At 47.1% G+C, this 20,280-nt stretch overlaps 1 protein-coding gene across 3 annotated transcripts in view; it reads right to left on the bottom strand.

The window, feature by feature from the left end:
- Positions 1–4,662: 4,662 nt before the first annotated feature.
- The window catches only part of cdc42ep4a (CDC42 effector protein 4a), a 38,097-nt gene continuing 22,479 nt past the window's right edge, over positions 4,663–20,280 (bottom strand). The window contains exons 1-2 of one of the 3 annotated variants that reach the window (XM_090197571.1): positions 16,469–16,570; positions 5,284–8,347 (exon numbers count right to left, since the gene is read on the bottom strand). In XM_090197571.1, the coding sequence (XP_090053697.1) occupies positions 7,052–8,161 (1,110 nt within the window). In that variant the 5' untranslated portion in view covers positions 8,162–8,347; positions 16,469–16,570 and the 3' untranslated portion in view covers positions 5,284–7,051. Of the gene's footprint in view, positions 8,348–16,468; positions 16,571–20,280 lie in introns of those variants that run through there. The other 2 variants (XM_036973361.2, XM_090197570.1) reach the window with 2 other exon arrangements.

Genomic DNA, 20,280 nt, shown 5'->3' with positions numbered 1-20,280 from the left:
AGCTTGTATTTTATTACAAAATAGAGCAGGTGAATACAGTCCGTCAGAAAGCAAACACAGCAACATGACTCTGAAACATACCAGACGGGTGGAGTAATGATGGGCAGCTTGTATTTTATTACAAAATAGAGCAGTTATTTGGGAGAGTAAGGAGAGCGTGTAACCATACATTATTCATACAAAGACAAAGAATAGCAAGAGATAATATACAGCTTCAAAACAAATATAGGAATATACGTAGGACATAGCAACAGAATCCTCCATTTTGCTTTCATTGCAGCCTCATGATTTTAAACGTGGGTAAATGTGAATACGTGACTGTTAGTGTTAAAGTGGAGAGAGAGAACTGTGAATATAGCCTCGTCAACCAGACTACTATGACTATACTGTAACAAATCAATTCTATGTTTTTTTTTAACATTTTCTTTTCTAGGAGATCAAATGTTGAAACAATGACAGTATTTATTTCTGGCTCGACTGAAATCAGAGAGGGAGCCTTTAACAACCGATAGAAAAAAGTACAATGATTAAATCAACCAAAGAAGCAGAGCCAGAATATTTGACCTTTACCTGGGTATCTACATTGATTAACCAATCAAAGGAAGGGGAAGGGGAAGGACCAGAAGTCTGGCAGGCTCTCATAACTCTGAGCTCCAGAACCAAAGTTATTTGTGATTACATTACTTGATGCTCATTGGTCAGTCTTAGGATTCGTCCAAAATGGCACCCTATTCCCGTTACAGTACACTACTTCTGGTCCCTAGTGCACTATATAGGGAAAAGGGTGCCATTTGGGATGAATGGACCCGGGTTATTCCCTATGGATTATGGTAAAAAGTAGGTCACTGTATAGGAAATATGTTGCGATTTGGGACGTAGACTGAGTTATGACTGAGAATTAATATAGACGTCACTATTAAGATACCTGGAATAAGGTCTGTTCACTGGCATATTTCACTCACTGCTGCCCACACTAGAAAAATGACCAATCTCACACAGGGTAAAAAAAAAAGGAACAGTCAGCCACCTTAATGCATCCCTGTACAGATAAGATACCTGTGAAGAAGTCGTCTTCTTCAATAATGCTTTTCTTTCTGAAGCCAGACACACATATTTATACACAGGGGCGAATCTTTGGTTTTAGAAGTTGGGGAGGACATGTCAAAAACAAAATGTATCCAGTCAGATAAACACTCCAAACAGCCTACCCAACCTCTGGGAGTCGTCCGCATGGTCCTAAAGCACACCGTTGCCTCGTTTAGTATCACGTTCCAATGATAAAACTGGGTGGGGGAGGGGACAAAAATACAATTTCAGAATGTGGGGGGGGACATGTCCCCCCCTGTTCCCAGTGAAAGTTGCGCCCCTGTTTATACACGTCTTTCATTAACACTTTGTGTAATTAAATAGTCATTTTAACAGATATTCTCTGTCTGTATGTCCAGACACAAAGCATCATCAACATGTTACAGACCACAACACAGTTAGCGTCTGGTTTAAACACAGCAGAGCTTGCTGATGCGTCGGTGTGGTTCAACAACAACAACAACAAATTTAAAATGGAGAGATTCTACCTGAACGTCTCCAATAACACAAATGTTAATTTTCTATTGCAAAACATTTTGCTACGGTGTGCCCTAATGAACACTAAAAAGGTCCAGTTCAATAGTGAGACAGCTGGACTGTCCTAGTGAGGGCCCTAGAGGTGAGTGAGAACAGCATCCCAAATGGCACCCTATCTTGGACCCGGGCCTACAGGGCCCAATGTAGGGAACAGGGAGCCATATGGAATGCAACAGACATGTTGATGCAGTCCGGCCAGGTGCACTACACTACTGCAGCTATGAACAGTTTCTACCTCTCTTTTTAAGTGGGGAAGGAAGGAAGTGGTTAGCTGTTATTATCAGACACTCTGTAGCCTGTTAGCTCTGACATGATTGTAGAACCTGACTGACACACACTTGCAGAAGGATTTTCATTGCAGAGAAATATGGACAAATCATAGGCAAATAGAAGCAGAGAATTTGCATCCGAATTTCACAAAACGGATCTAACCTGATCTGCAGGTGGAGAAAGAGGAACACACACACACACACACACACACACACACACACCTCTCCCCTCTTCAGTTTGGTGTACACACACTTCTCTCTGCTCTAAACGTCCTGCTGTAACCAGTGTTTGATAATCGCCACAAGGTCCTATGCTTCCATCCGTCTGCTTTACGACCCCGCTAACGCTAGTTAACCAACAGCATCAGGCTGGGAGAGTTAAGGCTAAACTCTCAACGCTAGGTAAACAGGGGAAAATCTCCTCCCGCCCACAGTCCACTTTATTACAGGAAATGACAAGAGGTTGAGGCACAAACACCAACAGACAAATAGGTTACATGTCACAGTAATGAACGTGTGTACCATGTCACAGTAATGAACGTGTGTACCATGTCACAGTAATGAACGTGTGTAACATGACACTGATAATGTGAGGAAAATGTCAGTTAGAATGTGAAACAGAACTGGTGTTGATGTAACAATGAACTAACTAGATGATTATATCGTTCTGACAGCTAGCAGGCTCTAGTCAAGATGCTACAGCTAGCAGGCGCTAGTCAAGATGCTACTGCTAGCAGGCTCTAGTCAAGATGCTACTGCTAGCAGGCTCTAGTCACGATGCTATAGCTAGCAGGCTCTAGTCACGATGCTATAGCTAGCAGGCTCTAGTCACGATGCTATAGCTAGCAGGCTCTAGTCACGATGCTATAGCTAGCAGGCTCTAGTCACGATGCTATAGCTAGCAGGCTCTAGTCACGATGCTATAGCTAGCAGGCTCTAGTCACGATGCTATAGCTAGCAGGCTCTAGTCACGATGCTATAGCTAGCAGGCTCTAGTCACGATGCTATAGCTAGCAGGCTCTAGTCACGATGCTATAGCTAGCAGGCTCTAGTCACGATGCTATAGCTAGCAGGCTCTAGTCACGATGCTATAGCTAGCAGGCTCTAGTCACGATGCTATAGCTAGCAGGCTCTAGTCACGATGCTATAGCTAGCAGGCTCTAGTCACGATGCTATAGCTAGCAGGCTCTAGTCACGATGCTATAGCTAGCAGGCTCTAGTCACGATGCTATAGCTAGCAGGCTCTAGTCACAATGCTATAGGTAGCAGGCTCGAGTCTTGATGTTATAGGTAGCAGGCTCGAGTCTTGATGTTATAGGTAGCAGGCTCGAGTCTTGATGTTATAGGTAGCAGGCTCGAGTCACGATGTTATAGGGAGCAGGCTCCAGTCACGATGTTATAGGGAGCAGGCTCTAGTCAAGATGCTATACACTACTGTTCAAAAGTTTGATGGAATATCTACATAGGCGCACAGAGGCCCATTATCAACAACTATCACTCCTGTGTTCCAATGGCACGTTTTGTTAACTAATTCAGGTTTATAATTTTAAAAAGTCTAATTGATCATTAGAAAAGCCTTTTGCAATTATGTTAGCACAGCTGAAAACTGTTGTCCTGATTTAAAGAAGCAATAAAACTGGCCTTCTAGGCTAGTTGAGTATCTGGAGCATCTGCACTTGTGGGTTCGATTACAGGCTCAAAATGGCCAGAAACAAAGGACTTTCTTCTGAAACTCGACAGTCTATTCTTGTTCTGAGAAATGAAGCATGGCTCTCCATGAAGGCCATGCGAGAAATTGCCAAGAAACTGAAGATCTCGTACAACGCTGTGTACTACTCCCTTCACAGAACAGTGCAAACTGGCGCTAACCAGAATAGGAGTGGGAGGCCCCGGTGCACAACTGAGCAAGGGGACAAGTACATTAGAGTGTCTAGTCTGAGAAACAGATGCCTCACACGTCCTCAACTGGCAGCTTCATTAAATAGTACCCGCAAAACACCAGTCTCAACATCAACAGTGAAGAGGCGACTCCGGGATGCTGGCCTTCTAGGCAGAGTTGCAAAGAAAAAGCCATCTCTCAAACTGGCCAATAAAAAGAAAAGATTAAGATTGGGAAAATAACAGACACTGGACAGAGGAAGATTTGAAAAAAGTGTTATGGACAGACTAATCTGAGTTTGAGGTGTTCGGATCACAAAGAACATTCATGAAACGCAGAAAGAAATTAAAGATGCTGGAGGAGTGCTTGACGCCATCTGTCAAGCATGGTGGAGGCAATGTGATGTTCGGCGGTGTTTTGGTGGTGGTAAAGTGGGAGATTTGTACAGGGTAAAAGGGATCTTGAAGAAGGAAGGCTAATGATTTTGCAACGCCATGTCATACAGCACTTAATTGGAGTCAAGTTCCTCCTACAACAGGACAATGACCCATAGCAGAGCTCCAAACTATGCAAGAACTATTTAGGGAAGAAGCAGTCAGCTGGTATTCTATCTATAATGGAATGGCCAGCACAGTCACCAGATCTTTACCCTATTGAGCTGTTCTGGGAGCAGCTTGACCGTACAGTACGTAAGAAGTGTCCATCAAGCCAATCCAATTTGTGGGAGGTGCTTCAGGAAGCATGGGGTTACCTCAACAAATTGACAACTAGAATGCCAAAGGTCTGCAAGGCTGAAATTGCTGCAAATGGAGGATTCTTTGACGAAAGCAAAGTTTGAAGGACACTATTTTTTCAATTAAAATCATTATTTATAACTATATTTCCTATTAATTTTGCAACTCAATTCAGGTATGTTTTCATGGAAAACAAGGACATTTCTAAGTGACCACAATCTTTTGAACAGTATTGTAGCTCGCAGGCTCTAGTCACAATATTGTAGCTAGCAGGCTCTAGTCACAATATTGTAGCTAGCAGGCTCTAGTCACAATATTGTAGCTAGCAGGCTCTAGTCACAATATTGTAGCTAGCAGGCTCTAGGCACACTGTTGTAGCTAGCAGGCTCTAGGCACACTGTTGTAGCTAGCAGGCTCTAGGCACACTGTTGTAGCTAGCAGGCTCTAGTCTCAATATTATAGCTAGCAGGCTCTAGGCACACTGTTGTAGCTAGCAGGCTCTAGTCACAATATTGTAGCTAGCAGGCTCTAGTCACAATATTGTAGCTAGCAGGCTCTAGTCACAATATTGTAGCTAGCAGGCTCTAATCACAATGTTGTAGCTAGCAGGCTCTAGTCACAATATTGTAGCTAGCAGGCTCTTGGCACAACGCTATAGCTAGCAGGCTCTTGGCACAATGTTATAGCTAGAAGGCTCTAGTCACAATGTTATAGGTAGCAGGCTCTAGTAAAGATTCTCTACCAGGCTCTAGCATGGAAAAAGCCTCATCACAGCTGGTGGAGTGATACACACAACACAAGCCTTTTATTGTGACAGACAGGCAGCCAGGTCCCCATCACCGCGGTAACAGTAGCTCTCTGTTCCGGCCAGACTACTTGATTACACCAACACAGTTCCACTTACCAGGCAGAGAGGAGCACAGAACAAGAGAGGAGCTACATCATAAGAAATGGCACAGATTATCAAGGAAGAAAAGCCCTTATTAATATTATGACACAAGTAAAGGGAATGAATAGCACTGGATAGAGGCTTAATAAAGTCATGTTTATCAACATGTTCTTTTCTTAAGGGTCTCTCCTAAATTCACGAGTTCACACACTTGGACTGCTCTTCCATGTGAGTTCTCTCAGTGTACAGACAGACAGAGAGTAGCTGTAATGTGGTGTGTGTGTGAGGGAGAAGTTAGCAAGCTGTTCTGTATGTAACAGATGGAGTTTCTATTCATCCAGAAGGAGCCAGTGTCCTACAGACTGTCTTCCCCTTTCTCCCTGAAGCAGGATCCCAGTTCACAGATCCCATGTCTACAGATCCCATGTCTACAGATCCCATGTCTACAGATCCCATGTCTACAGATCCCATGTCTACAGATCCCAGTCCACAGATCCCATGTCTACAGATCCCAGTCCACAGATCCCAGTCCACAGATCCCAGTCCACATGACTAAGTCCAGATGTTTGTATTCTCACAGGAAGGACAGAGGGAGCAGTTTCTTCTTCTATTTAATTCAAAACGTCATCCACACTACCAGAGGAAGTGCTGTACTACAACCCTTCTATCCAGACTAGACAGAGGAGGTGCTGTACTACAACCCTTCTATCCAGACTAGACAGAGGAGGTGCTGTACTACAACCCTTCTATCCAGACTAGACAGAGGAGGTGCTGTACTACAACCCTTCTATCCAGACTAGACAGAGGAGGTGCTGTACTACAACCATTCTATCCAGACTAGACAGAGGTGCTGCTGTACTACAACCCTTCTATCCAGACTAGACAGAGGAGGTGCTGTACTACAACCCTTCTATCCAGACTAGACAGAGGAGGTGCTGTACTACAACCCTTCTATCCAGACTAGACAGAGGAGGTGCTGTACTACAACCCTTCTATCCAGACTAGACAGAGGAGGTGCTGTACTACAACCCTTCTATCCAGACTAGACAGAGGAGGTGCTGTACTACAACCATTCTATCCAGACTAGACAGAGGTGCTGCTGTACTACAACCCTTCTATCCAGACTAGACAGAGTACAGTTTCATCCACAATATTAGTTTGTTGTTGTATCAACACATCATCCACACTACCAGAGGAGGTACTGCTACTGCACTGTGATCCATATCCACCCAGTATAGACTGTACATCTCTGTCATAATATGGGCCTTTATAGAGTAGTTTCATCCACAGTAGTAATTCATTCATTCCTGTATCAACTCAACACGTCGTCCACAGCCCCATGTAAGCCATCCAGTCTATACGTCTCTGTTGTGATGTGGGGCTTTATAGAGTTGACTTTATACAGTACTGAATCTATCCATCTGTACTCATCCATATCCATTCAGTATAGAGTCAATCCATCTGTACTCATCCATATCCATCTGTACTCATCCATATCCACTCAGTATAGAATCTATCCATCTGTACTCATCCATATCCACTCAGTATAGAATCTATCCATCTGTACTCATCCATATCCACTCAGTATAGAATCTATCCATCTGTATTAATCCACACTCATCCGCTCCATATATGGTTTGAGCTTGTACGTCTCGTTTCATACACGGATCTCATCATCCTCGTCCTCCAAGAAGGAAGAAAACTTTCCCAGCTCCTCTTCCTCAGGTGGTGCGCTGAAAGTGGCGCTGTTCGTATCTCCCCCGTGGAGCTGTCCGGCTGGTTTCTCCTGCTCCACGTGGGCGGAGCCAGAGGTGGAGCTGGACACAGAACAGGTATCTAATCGGTGCTGCAGGTGTTTAGGGCGGGGCTCTGGGGTGTACTCTGGGGTGTAGGGTGCACCCTCGTCCTCTCCCACCTCAGGTTCTACAGAGCTGGTTGGACTCACAGGTACAGGGACCGCCTCCTCCTGCGGCTGCAGTAGCTCAGCTTCCGGTTCCTCTTCTTCTCCCTCCTCCTCTCCTCCCACCTCCCTCCCCAGGAGTAGTGTAGGAGAGGCCCGTCCCTCACTGCTCTTCCCCTCCTCGTATCCCAGATCATCATCCTCCTTCTCCATCACCCCCAGGATGTCCCCCAACATGGAGGGCCCCAGGTCGATGTGGAACGACATGACCGACACAGCGTGCTTCATCCCTCCTCCGTAGTACCCGCGGCTGGGGCTTGGCAGGTCAGTCAGCTCCCCAAAGCTCCTCTCATCCAGCTCCAGAGATCGGGCCCCAGCAGCGGCCCCATTAGACGGCCTGGTACCTCCACCTCCATCCTGCTCATTCAGTTGTTTCAGTGGGCTGGACGAGAGGCTCTTCGGCACCCTGTGTCCTCCATCAACATGGTCACCGTTTTCATCATTGAGGAAGGGGAGAGACATGGCGTTCTTCACGAAGGTGGGCGAGCCACCGGGTGGCGCTAGCGAGCAGTCTCTCTGGTCCACTCTGGTGACGGACTGGGAGCGTTTGCTGCTGCGGAAGGTTCTGGATAAAAGCCCTGGGCGGGGGGAGTGGGGATGGGCCTGGGGTTCGGCCTGGTGGGGGGCCTCCCCGGAGTGGGTGGAGAGGAAAGAGGTGTCCCCAAAGGCGTCCCCGCTGCGACCCACGTGCATGGTGTGGCGGAAGTCCCCCAGGGGAGCGCTGATCATCTCCCGGGTCAGGTCCATCCGGGAGCGGCGCTGTTTGGTCTGGGACGAACCAGATACCAGCTGCTTTAGGATGGGCATGGTTGCTGGTTGAGGTCACACACCTCAGATACTCAGTCTGTCACACAGACACACACACACAGTCAGTCAGTCAGGATCCCAGAAGGACAGATCTCTCTCTTTGGGAAGTCTTCAAGGTAGATCCGTGTCACACTCATTGCAGTCCCCAGAAACAATAACACGTCTTCAGTTCCAGGGTGGCTCAATCTGAAAAGAAAGGAGGGGAAAACACCATTAGATATATATGATCATGACAAGACATTGTTTCATACCATGTCATCGTATCATTGCTCTGAAACAAGAGTGGATAACAACGTGTTTTTGATCAAAACAAACTCTGATTTGACACCACTTTATAATGGACCAGTGGTCCAGTCCGGTCTCCTGATGCATTCCAAACACCCCTCTATAATGGACCAGTGGTACAGTCCAGTCTCCTGATGCATCCCAAACACCCCTTTATGATGGATCAGTGGTCCAGTCCGGTCTCCTGATGCATCCCAAACACCACTCTATAATGGACCAGTGGTACAGTCCAGTCTCCTGATGCATCCCAAACACCCCTTTATGATGGACCAGTGGTCCAGTCCGGTCTCCTGATGCATCCCAAACACCCCTCTATAATTGGTGGTACAGTCTAGAAGTCGGCCGATTAATTAGGGACGATTTTAAGTTTTCATAACAATCGTTAATCAGCGTTTTTGGACACCGATTACATTGCAATCCACGAGGAAACTGTGTGGAAGGCTGATCACCTGTTACGTGAGTGTAGAGTCAAAAGGACCTTGTGGCTGCAAGGAGCCAAGGTAAAATGCTAGCTAGCATTAAACAGATCTTATAAAAAAACAATCTTAACATAAATCACTAGTTAACTACACATAGTTGATGATATCACTAGTTTAACTAGCTTGTCCTGTGTTGCATATAATCAGTGCGGTGCCTGTTAATTTATCATCGAATCAGTCTACTTCAACTTCGCTAAATGGGTGATAATTTAACAAAAGCGCATTGCCGAAAAAAACAATCTTTGCACAAATGTACCTCACTATAAACATCAATGCCTTTCTTAAAATCAATACACAGAAGTATATTTTTTAAAACCTGCATATTTAGTTAAAATAAATTCATGTTAGCAGGCAATAATAACAAGTTCCCTTGCGTTCAGTACAGGCAGAGTCAGGGTATATGCAACAGTTTGGACTGCCTGGCTCGTTACAAACTGAACTAATTTGCCATAAATTTACATAATTATGACATAACATTGAAGGTTGTACAGCGTTAAAGCAATATTTAAACTTAGGGGGTTGCCACCTGTTCGATAAAATACAGAATGGTTCCGTATTTCACTGGAAGAATAAACATTTTGTTTTCGAAATGAATGAATATGGTCAAATTCAGGAAACTATGGCTCATATTTCTGTGTTTATTATAATTAAGTTATTAATTATACTATCATTAAGTCTATGATTTGATAGAGTCGTCTGACTGAGCGGTGGTAGGAAGCCGCAGACTCGTAAGCATTCATTCAAACACTTTGTGTTTGCCAGCAGCTCTTAGCAATGCTGGGATGCACAGCGCTATTTATGACTTCAAGCCTGTCAACTCCCGAGATTAGGCTGGCAATACTAAAGTGCCCATAAGAACATCCAATAGTCAAAAGGTATATGAAATACAAAATGGTATAGAGAGAAATAGTCCTATAATAACTACAACCTAAAACTTCTTAACTGGAAATATTGAAGAACTGGGAATATTGAACCACCAACTTTCATATGTTCTCATGTTCTGAGCAAGGAACTGAAACGTTAGCTTTCTTACATGGCACATATTGCACTTTTACTTTCTTCTCCAACACTTTGTTTTTGCATTATTTAAACCAAATTGAACATGGTTTCAATATTTATTTGAGGCTAAATAGATTTTATTGATGTATTTTATTAAGTTCAAATAAAAAGGTTAATTGTTCATTCAATAATTTTCATTATTACAAATATATAAAAAATATATAAAAATCGTCCAATTAAATCAATATCGGTGTTTTTTGGTCCTCCAATCGGTATCGGTGTTGAAAAATCACAATCGGTTAACCTCTAGTACAGTCTCCTGATGCATGCCAAACACCCCTTTATAATGGACCAGTGGTACAGTCCAGTCTCCTGATGCATCCCAAACACCCCTTTATAATGGACCAGTGGTCCAGTCCAGTCTCCTGATGCATCCCAAACACCCCTTTATAATGGACCAGTGGTACAGTCCAGTATCCTAATGCCAGAGAGTCAGACAGTCAGACAGACAGGAACACAAACAAAGACAGTTCAATCAGTAATCCTGATAGCCGTGCTGCAGTGGAACAGAACCCATCCGGGAGGATAGTTTAGGCTACTAACTTAAAGTAGTGCACTATGGCACCCTATTCCCTACATAGTGCACTACTTTAGACCAGGGCCCATTGGGCTCTGCACAAAAGAAGTGTACTATTATAGGGTATATTTGGGGCACATCCATGTTTTTTTTTAAAGTGCATTGAAAATGACATTGAACTGTAGGGGAGTATACTGCCACCATGCATTGAAATTGAGGTTCAAAACCCCAGACCACACACAGTACTATATGAACACAGAAAGGACCAAACTGTTAAACCCCAGACCACAGTACTATATGAGCACAGAAAGGGCCAAACTGTTAAACCCTAGACCACAGTACTATATGAACACAGAAAGGGCCAAACTGTTAAACCCTAGACCACAGTACTATATGAACACAGAAAGGGCCAAACTGTTAAACCCCAGACCACAGTACTATATGAACACAGAAGGGGCCAAACTGTTAAACCCCAGACCACAGTACTATAGGAACACAGAAAGGGCCAAACTGTTAAACCCTAGACCACAGTACTATATGAACACAGAAAGGGCCAAACTGTTAAACCCTAGACCACAGTACTATATGAACACAGAAAGGGCCAAACTGTTAAACCCCAGACCACAGTACTATATGGACACAGAAAGGGCCAAACTGTTAAACCCTAGACCACAGTACTATATGAACACAGAAAGGGCCAAACTGTTAAACCCCAGATCACAGTACTATATGAACACAGAAAGGGCCAAACTGTTAAACCCTAGACCACAGTACTATATGAACACAGAAAGGGCCAAACTGTTAAACCCTAGACCACAGTACTATATGAACACAGAAAGGGCAAAACTGTTAAACCCTAGACCACAGTACTATATGAACACAGAAAGGACCAAACTGTTAAACCCTAGACCACAGTACTATATGAACACAGAAAGGACCAAACTGTTAAACCCTAGACCACAGTACTATATGAACACAGAAAGGACCAAACTGTTAAACCCTAGACAACAATTTTACTGTATTACTGATTAACAATTTTACTGTATTACTGATTAACAATATTACTGTATTACTGATTAACAATTTTACTGTATTACTGATTAACAATTTTACTGTATTACTGATTAACAATTTTACTGTATTACTGATTAACAATTTTACTGTATTACTGATTAACAATTTTACTGTATTACTGATTAACAATATTACTGTATTACTGATTAACAATATTACTGTATTACTGATTAACAATTTTACTGTATTACTGATTAACAATTTTACTGTATTACTGATTAACAATATTACTGTATTACTGATTAACAATATTACTGTATTACTGATTAACAATTTTACTGTATTACTGATTAACAATATTACTGTATTACTGATTAACAATATTACTGTATTACTGATTAACAATTTTACTGTATTACTGATTAACAATATTACTGTATTACTGATTAACAATTTTACTGTATTACTGGTTAACAATATTACTGTATTACTGATTAACAATATTACTGTATTACTGATTAACAATATTACTGTATTACTGATTAACAATATTACTGTATATCACAGTATTTTTTTATTGTACCTTTAACTAGGAAAGTCAGTTAAGAACAAATTATTTCAATGACGGCCTAGGAACAGTGGGTTAACTGCCTTGTTCAGGGGCAGAACGACAGCTCGGGGATTCGAACTTGCAACCTTACGGTTACTAGCCCTACGCTCTAACCACTAGGCTACCCTGTGTTACAGTGTTATATCTAGCTTAGCTGTCAAAGAACGCACATCTGCACAGTTTCACATTGTACATCACTCTGCCGTTTAATGACATGTGCCACTCATTCTGACAAGCCATTGATCCGTAACCAGCACACTGTCGTAAACCATAACAACGTACAGTACACGACAAACAGCATGTTGTACCATACATCACACACAGTCCTATATGAACCCAGAGAGAAAGAGCCAAACTGTTAAACCCCAGACCAGTCCTATATGAACCCAGAGAGAAAGAGCCAAACTGTTAAACCCCAGACCAGGCCTATATGAACCCAGAGAGAAAGAGCCAAACTGTTAAACCCCAGACCAGGCCTATATGAACCCAGAGAGAAAGAGCCAAACTGTTAAACCCCAGACTAGGCCTATATGAACCCAGAGAGAAAGAGCCAAACTGTTAAACCCCAGACCAGTCATATATGTACACAGAGAGAAAGAGCCAAACTGTTAAACCCCAGACCAGGCCTATATGAACCCAGAGAGAAAGAGCCAAACTGTTAAACCCCAGACCAGGCCTATATGAACCCAGAGAGAAAGAGCCAAACTGTTAAACCCCAGACTAGGCCTATATGAACCCAGAGAGAAAGAGCCAAACTGTTAAACCCCAGACCAGTCATATATGTACACAGAGAGAAAGAGCCAAACTGTTAAACCCCAGACCAGGCCTATATGAACCCAGAGAGAAAGAGCCAAACTGTTAAACCCCAGACCAGGCCTATATGAATCCAGAGAGAAAGAGCCAAACTGTTAAACCCCAGACCAGGCCTATATGAACCCAGAGAGAAAGAGCCAAACTGTTAAACCCCAGACCAGGCCTATATAAACCCAGAGAGAAAGAGCCAAACTGTTAAACCCCAGACCAGTCATATATGTACACAGAGAGAAAGAGCCAAACTGTTAAACCCCAGACCAGGCCTATATGAACCCAGAGAGAAAGAGCCAAACTGTTAAACCCCAGACCAGTCATATATGTACACAGAGAGAAAGAGCCAAACTGTTAAACCCCAGACCAGTCCTATATGAACCCAGGGAGAAAGAGCCAAACTGTTAAACCCCAGACCAGTCCTATATGAACCCAGAGAGAAAGAGCCAAACTGTTAAACCCCAGACCAGGCCTATATGAACCCAGGGAGAAAGAGCCAAACTGTTAAACCCCAGACTAAGCCTATATGAACCCAGAGAGAAAGAGCCAAACTGTTAAACCCCAGACCAGTCCTATATGAACCCAGAGAGAAAGAGCCAAACTGTTGCCAACGGTCTTCTAATAGTACTTATTGGTGGAAGAAGATAAATGTTCTATTTTGACTTTGAAAATGTCCTCGTCATCGTTGTAGACACAACAGTAGCATAATGTAGTGTAAACAGTGAAACATAGCCTCGGCCAGAGGGGGAAACAAAACATCCCTACTTTTACTTTAAAACAGGAAACTGTCCATCTTTTTTGACACTATAGTGATGTAACCAGTGAGAAACAGCCTTGACCAGAGGGAACAGACCAGATCAGGCTGATATAGAGGCCATGTTGCTTATGGTGAACAGACCTGATCAGGCTGATATAGAGGCCATGCTGCTTATAGGGAACAGACCAGATCAGGCTGATATAGAGGCCATGCTGCTTATAGTGAACAGACCAGATCAGGCTGATATAGAGGCCATGCTGCTTATAGTGAACAGACCAGATCAGGCTGATATAGAGGCCATGCTGCTTATAGTGAACAGACCAGATCAGGCTGATATATAGGCCATGCTGCTTATAGGGAACAGACCAGATCAGGCTGATATAGAGGCCATGCTGCTTATAGGGAACAGACCAGATGAGTCTGATATAGAGGCCATGCTGCTTATAGTGAACAGACCAGATCAAGCTGAAACAGAGGCCATGCTGTTTTTAGTGAACAAACAGAACTATGCCCTTCAGCTAGGGAAGGCAGGTGATGCTGTGTGTGTGTGTGTGTGTGTGTGTGTGTGTGTGTGTGTGTGTGTGTGTGTGTGTGTGTTCAGAGCATTCCTCCAGGAGAGAGAGATGAGTCCTGACAGGCAGCTGACCTGACAACGCACATTACTGCATCACTGTTATGACCTGCAGTGTTCAGACCAGACTCTTCTACTGCCCTGACCTCACCCCAGGCCGCTGCTATAGTCACCCCAGGCCGCTGCTATAGTCACCCCAGGCCGCTGCTATAGTCACCCCAGGCTGCTGCTATAGTCACCCCAGGCTGCTGCTATAATCACCCCAGGGTGCTGCTATAGTCACCCCAGGCCGCTGCTATAGTCACCCTAGGCCGCTGCTATAGTCACCCCAGGCCGCTGCTATAGTCACCCCAGGCCGCTGCTATAGTCACCCCAGGCCGCTGCTATAGTCACCCCAGGCCGCTGCTATAGTCACCCCAGGCCGCTGCTATAGTCACCCCAGGCCACTGCTATAGTCACCCCAGGCCGCTGCTATAGGTCACCCCAGGGTGCTGCTATAGTCACCCCAGGGTGCTGCTATAGTCACCCCAGGGTGCTGCTATAGTCACCCCAGGCTGCTGACCTGAAGGAGAGGGGCAGGACAACAGAAAACAGGTTGGCTAATAGAAAGAGCTGCAGTGCTTCAGTGAAACATGTGAAAGTCAACCAGGAAACAGTCACACATGAAAATGATGCAACATGCAATGCTGAAAGCTCCTCCTAATAAGAGTCCCTACAAATCAATATGTACCACACACAGACCTACATACATAGTATATAAATACTGCCTCAACCCATCACCCATGAACTGACCTGCTCCACTGCCTCAACCCATCGCCCATGTACTGACCTGCTCCACTGCCTCAACCCATCACCCATGTACTGACCTGCACCACCCCATCACCCATGAACTGACCTGCTCCACTGCCTCAACCCATCACCTATGTACTGACCTGCTCCACTGCCTCAACCCATCACCTATGTACTGACCTGCTCCACTGCTTCAACCCATCACCCATGTACTGACCTGCTCCACTACGTCAACCCATCACCCATGTACTGACCTGCTCCACTGCCTCAACCCATCACCCATGAACTGACCTGCTCCACTGCTTCAACCCATCACCCATGTACTGACCTGCTCCACTACGTCAACCCATCACCCATGTACTGACCTGCTCCACTGCCTCAACCCATCACCCATGTACTGACCTGCTCCACTGCCTCAACCCATCGCCCATGTACTGACCTGCTCCACTGCCTCAACCCATCACCCATGTACTGACCTGCTCCACTGCCTCAACCCATCGCCCATGTACTGACCTGCTCCACTGCCTCAACCCATCACCCATGTACTGACCTGCTCCACTGCCTCAACCCATCACCCATGTACTGACCTGCTCCACTGCCTCAACCCATCGCCCATGTACTGACATGCTCCACTGCCTCAACCCATCACCCATGAACTGACCTGCTCCACTGCTTCAACCCATCACCCATGTACTGACCTGCTCCACTACGTCAACCCATCACCCATGTACTGACCTGCTCCACTGCCTCAACCCATCGCCCATGTACTGACCTGCTCCACTGCCTCAACCCATCACCCATGTAATGACCTGCTCCACTGCCTCAACCCATCGCCCATGTACTGACCTGCTCCACTGCCTCAACCAATCACCCATGTACTGACCTGCTCCACTGCCTCAACCCATCACCCATGTACTGACCTGCTCCACTGCCTCAACCCATCGCCCATGTACTGACCTGCTCCACTGCCTCAACCCATCACCCATGAACTGACCTGCTCCACTGCCTCAACCCATCGCCCATGTACTGACCTGCTCCACTGCCTCAACCCATCACCCATGTACTGACCTGCTCCACTGCCTCAACCCATCACCCATGTACTGACCTGCTCCACTGCCTCAACCCATCACCTATGTACTGACCTGCTCCACTGCTTCAACCCATCACCCATGTACCGACCTGCTCCACTGCTTCAACCCATCACCCATGTACTGACCTGCTCCACTACGTCAACCCATCACCCATGTACTGACCTGCTCCACTACGTCAACCCATCACCCATGTACTGACCTGCCCCAACACATCACCTATGTACTGACCTGCTCCACTGCCTCAACCCATCACCCATGTACTGACCTGCTCCACTGCGTCAACCCATCACCCATGTACTGACCTGCTCCAACCCATCATCCATGTACTGACCTGCTCCACTGACAATCCCTGTATCTGATCTGATGACGCAGCTGTCTCTTCCTTTGTGTCCTCCACTCATCACTCCTTCCAGATCTCTCTCCTCCTAGCTCTGCTCTCATAACACATTTAGAAAGTCTCGGTTGAGGATGGGTGGTGGTGGTGGGGGGGGGGAAACCACAGATTTTGACTGCCGAGGTTTCCTGGTAGCAGGCAGCAGTGTTCAGCCCAGCAGAGCCGTCGACCTCATTCTCGCTCTCTCTCCGAGACTCCGCCCCTCTGCCAGTCGAGGCACAGCCTCAATCCACTTCCTGTTTATAATGCCCTCACCTGCTGTTGTCTCCACGGCAACCACACTATTGCTGCTTCTGTCTCCGTGGTTACCAACCCCCCCCCCCCCCCCCCCCCCCCCCCCCCCCCCCTGCAAGGCAAGCGGACGACACTACTTCCTGTCTGTGTGAATGTCTGAGGGCTGCAGAGGCATCAAGTGTGTGTGTGCTGCAAAATGCATCAGCCTTCAATCAAAAGCTTTGCACGCATGCTAACACATGTCCTCTCCCTGGTCTACACCACATGTCCTCTCCCTGGTCTGCACCACATGTCCTCTCCCTGGTCTGCACCACATGTCCTCTCCCTGGTCTGCACCACATGTCCTCTCCCTGGTCTGCACCACATGTCCTCTCCCTGGTCTGCACCACATGTCCTCTCCCTGGTCTGCACCACATGTCCTCTCCCTGGTCTGCACCACATGTCCTCTCCCTGGTCTGCACCACATGTCCTCTCCCTGGTCTGCACCACACGTCCTCTCCCTGGTCTGCACCACACGTCCTCTCCCTGGTCTGCACCACACGTCCTCTCCCTGGTCTGCACCACACGTCCTCTCCCTGGTCTGCACCACACGTCCTCTCCCTGGTCTGCACCACACGTCCTCTCCCTGGTCTGCACCACACGTCCTCTCCCTGGTCTGCACCACACGTCCTCTCCCTGGTCTGCACCACACGTCCTCTCCCTGGTCTGCACCACACGTCCTCTCCCTGGTCTGCACCACACGTCCTCTCCCTGGTCTGCACCACACGTCCTCTCCCTGGTCTGCACCACACGTCCTCTCCCTGGTCTGCACCACACGTCCTCTCCCTGGTCTGCACCACACGTCCTCTCCCTGGTCTGCACCACACGTCCTCTCCCTGGTCTGCACCACACGTCCTCTCCCTGGTCTGCACCACACGTCCTCTCCCTGGTCTGCACCACACGTCCTCTCCCTGGTCTGCACCACACGTCCTCTCCCTGGTCTGCACCACACGTCCTCTCCCTGGTCTGCACCACACGTCCTCTCCCTGGTCTGCACCACACGTCCTCTCCCTGGTCTGCACCACACGTCCTCTCCCTGGTCTGCACCACACGTCCTCTCCCTGGTCTGCACCACACGTCCTCTCCCTGGTCTGCACCACACGTCCTCTCCCTGGTCAGCACCACATGTCCTCTCCCTGGTCAGCACCACATGTCCTCTCCCTGGTCAGCACCACATGTCCTCTCCCTGGTCAGCACCACATGTCCTCTCCCTGGTCAGCACCACATGTCCTCTCCCTGGTCAGCACCACATGTCCTCTCCCTGGTCAGCACCACATGTCCTCTCCCTGGTCTGCACCACATGTCCTCTCCCTGGTCTGCACCACATGTCCTCTCCCTGGTCTGCACCACATGTCCTCTCCCTGGTCTGCACCACATGTCCTCTCCCTGGTCTGCACCACATGTCCTCTCCCTGGTCTGCACCACATGTCCTCTCCCTGGTCTGCACCACATGTCCTCTCCCTGGTCTGCACCACATGTCCTCTCCCTGGTCTGCACCACATGTCCTCTCCCTGGTCTGCACCACATGTCCTCTCCCTGGTCTGCACCACATGTCCTCTCCCTGGTCTGCACCACATGTCCTCTCCCTGGTCTGCACCACATGTCCTCTCCCTGGTCTGCACCACATGTCCTCTCCCTGGTCTGCACCACATGTCCTCTCCCTGGTCTGCACCACATGTCCTCTCCCTGGTCTGCACCACATGTCCTCTCCCTGGTCTGCACCACATGTCCTCTCCCTGGTCTGCACCACATGTCCTCACCCTGGTCTGCACCACATGTCCTCTCCCTGGTCAGCACCACATGTCCTCTCCCTGGTCAGCACCACATGTCCTCTCCCTGGTCAGCACCACATGTCCTCTCCCTGGTCAGCACCACATGTCCTCTCCCTGGTCAGCACCACATGTCCTCTCCCTGGTCAGCACCACATGTCCTCTCCCTGGTCAGCACCACATGTCCTCTCCCTGGTCAGCACCACATGTCCTCTCCCTGGTCAGCACCACATGTCCTCTCCCTGGTCAGCACCACATGTCCTCTCCCTGGTCAGCACCACATGTCCTCTCCCTGGTCAGCACCACATGTCCTCTCCCTGGTCAGCACCACATGTCCTCTCCCTGGTCAGCACCACATGTCCTCTCCCTGGTCAGCACCACATGTCCTCTCCCTGGTCAGCACCACATGTCCTCTCCCTGGTCAGCACCACATGTCCTCTCCCTGGTCAGCACCACATGTCCTCTCCCTGGTCAGCACCACATGTCCTCTCCCTGGTCAGCACCACATGTCCTCTCCCTGGTCAGCACCACATGTCCTCTCCCTGGTCAGCACCACATGTCCTCTCCCTGGTCAGCACCACATGTCCTCTCCCTGGTCAGCACCACATGTCCTCTCCCTGGTCAGCACCACATGTCCTCTCCCTGGTCAGCACCACATGTCCTCTCCCTGGTCTGCACCACATGTCCTCTCCCTGGTCTGCACCACATGTCCTCTCCCTGGTCTACACCACATGTCCTCTCCCTGGTCTACACCACATGTCCTCTCCCTGGTCTACACCACATGTCCTCTCCCTGGTCTACACCACATGTCCTCTCCCTGGTCTACACCACATGTCCTCTCCCTGGTCTACACCACATGTCCTCTCCCTGGTCTACACCACATGTCCTCTCCCTGGTCTACACCACATGTCCTCTCCCTGGTCTACACCACATGTCCTCTCCCTGGTCTACACCACATGTCCTCTCCCTGGTCTACACCACATGTCCTCTCCCTGGTCTACACCTAGGATTGCACATTTTGAGGAATATTCAGAGGTGGAAATGTTCCGTGGGAGATAACGGGAATACATGGGAATTAACTGGAATACATGGAAATTAACTGAAAAATATGCAAGTTAATATTTATACCATTTAAAAATATATGTTTATTTGCATTGAATATATTTACCATATCATATGGAGACAAACCTTTTACCTCATAAGACATAATAGCAATTAAATACTTCCATAGAAAAAAATACAAAAAAAATCAGAATTTAGTTACGAATTGAACTTTGATTAAATGAGTTGACTCTTCACATGGGATGATTTAACTGAACAACCAAAGAAAGGGAATATTGAATGATCCAATGGATCTCCCAAAAATGTTTTCAACATGCATCTGTAAAATTAGTCTAGAAACTAAAGCTTTGGTTGTCTTCCTCTCGGGCTTCCATGTCTTCTCCCTGGACCTCCTCAATGTCCACCTCTTGAACATCGGACTCTGAGGCCTCATCTTCACTGTCACTTTCCAACCTTGTTGAGGATGGCTCGTTGTCAGGCTCAAAATGCCTCAAAATTGCCCGGATGGCCACCAATTTTTCAACCCTTGTATTGGTCAGCCTGTTGCGTGCCTTGGTGTGTGTGTTCCCAAACAAGGACCAGCTGAGCTCCGAGGCAGCTGATGTTGGTGAGATTTGGAGAATGATATAGTCAACAGGAAAGAGC

This window comes from Oncorhynchus mykiss, chromosome 13 (assembly GCF_057628025.1).
Source record: "Oncorhynchus mykiss isolate SJ-2025 chromosome 13, ASM5762802v1, whole genome shotgun sequence".
In the NCBI taxonomy this organism is placed as follows: domain Eukaryota; kingdom Metazoa; phylum Chordata; class Actinopteri; order Salmoniformes; family Salmonidae; genus Oncorhynchus; species Oncorhynchus mykiss.
The sequence above is the reverse complement of the archived record's forward strand: the minus strand, read 5'-3'. Positions and strand labels throughout refer to the sequence as shown.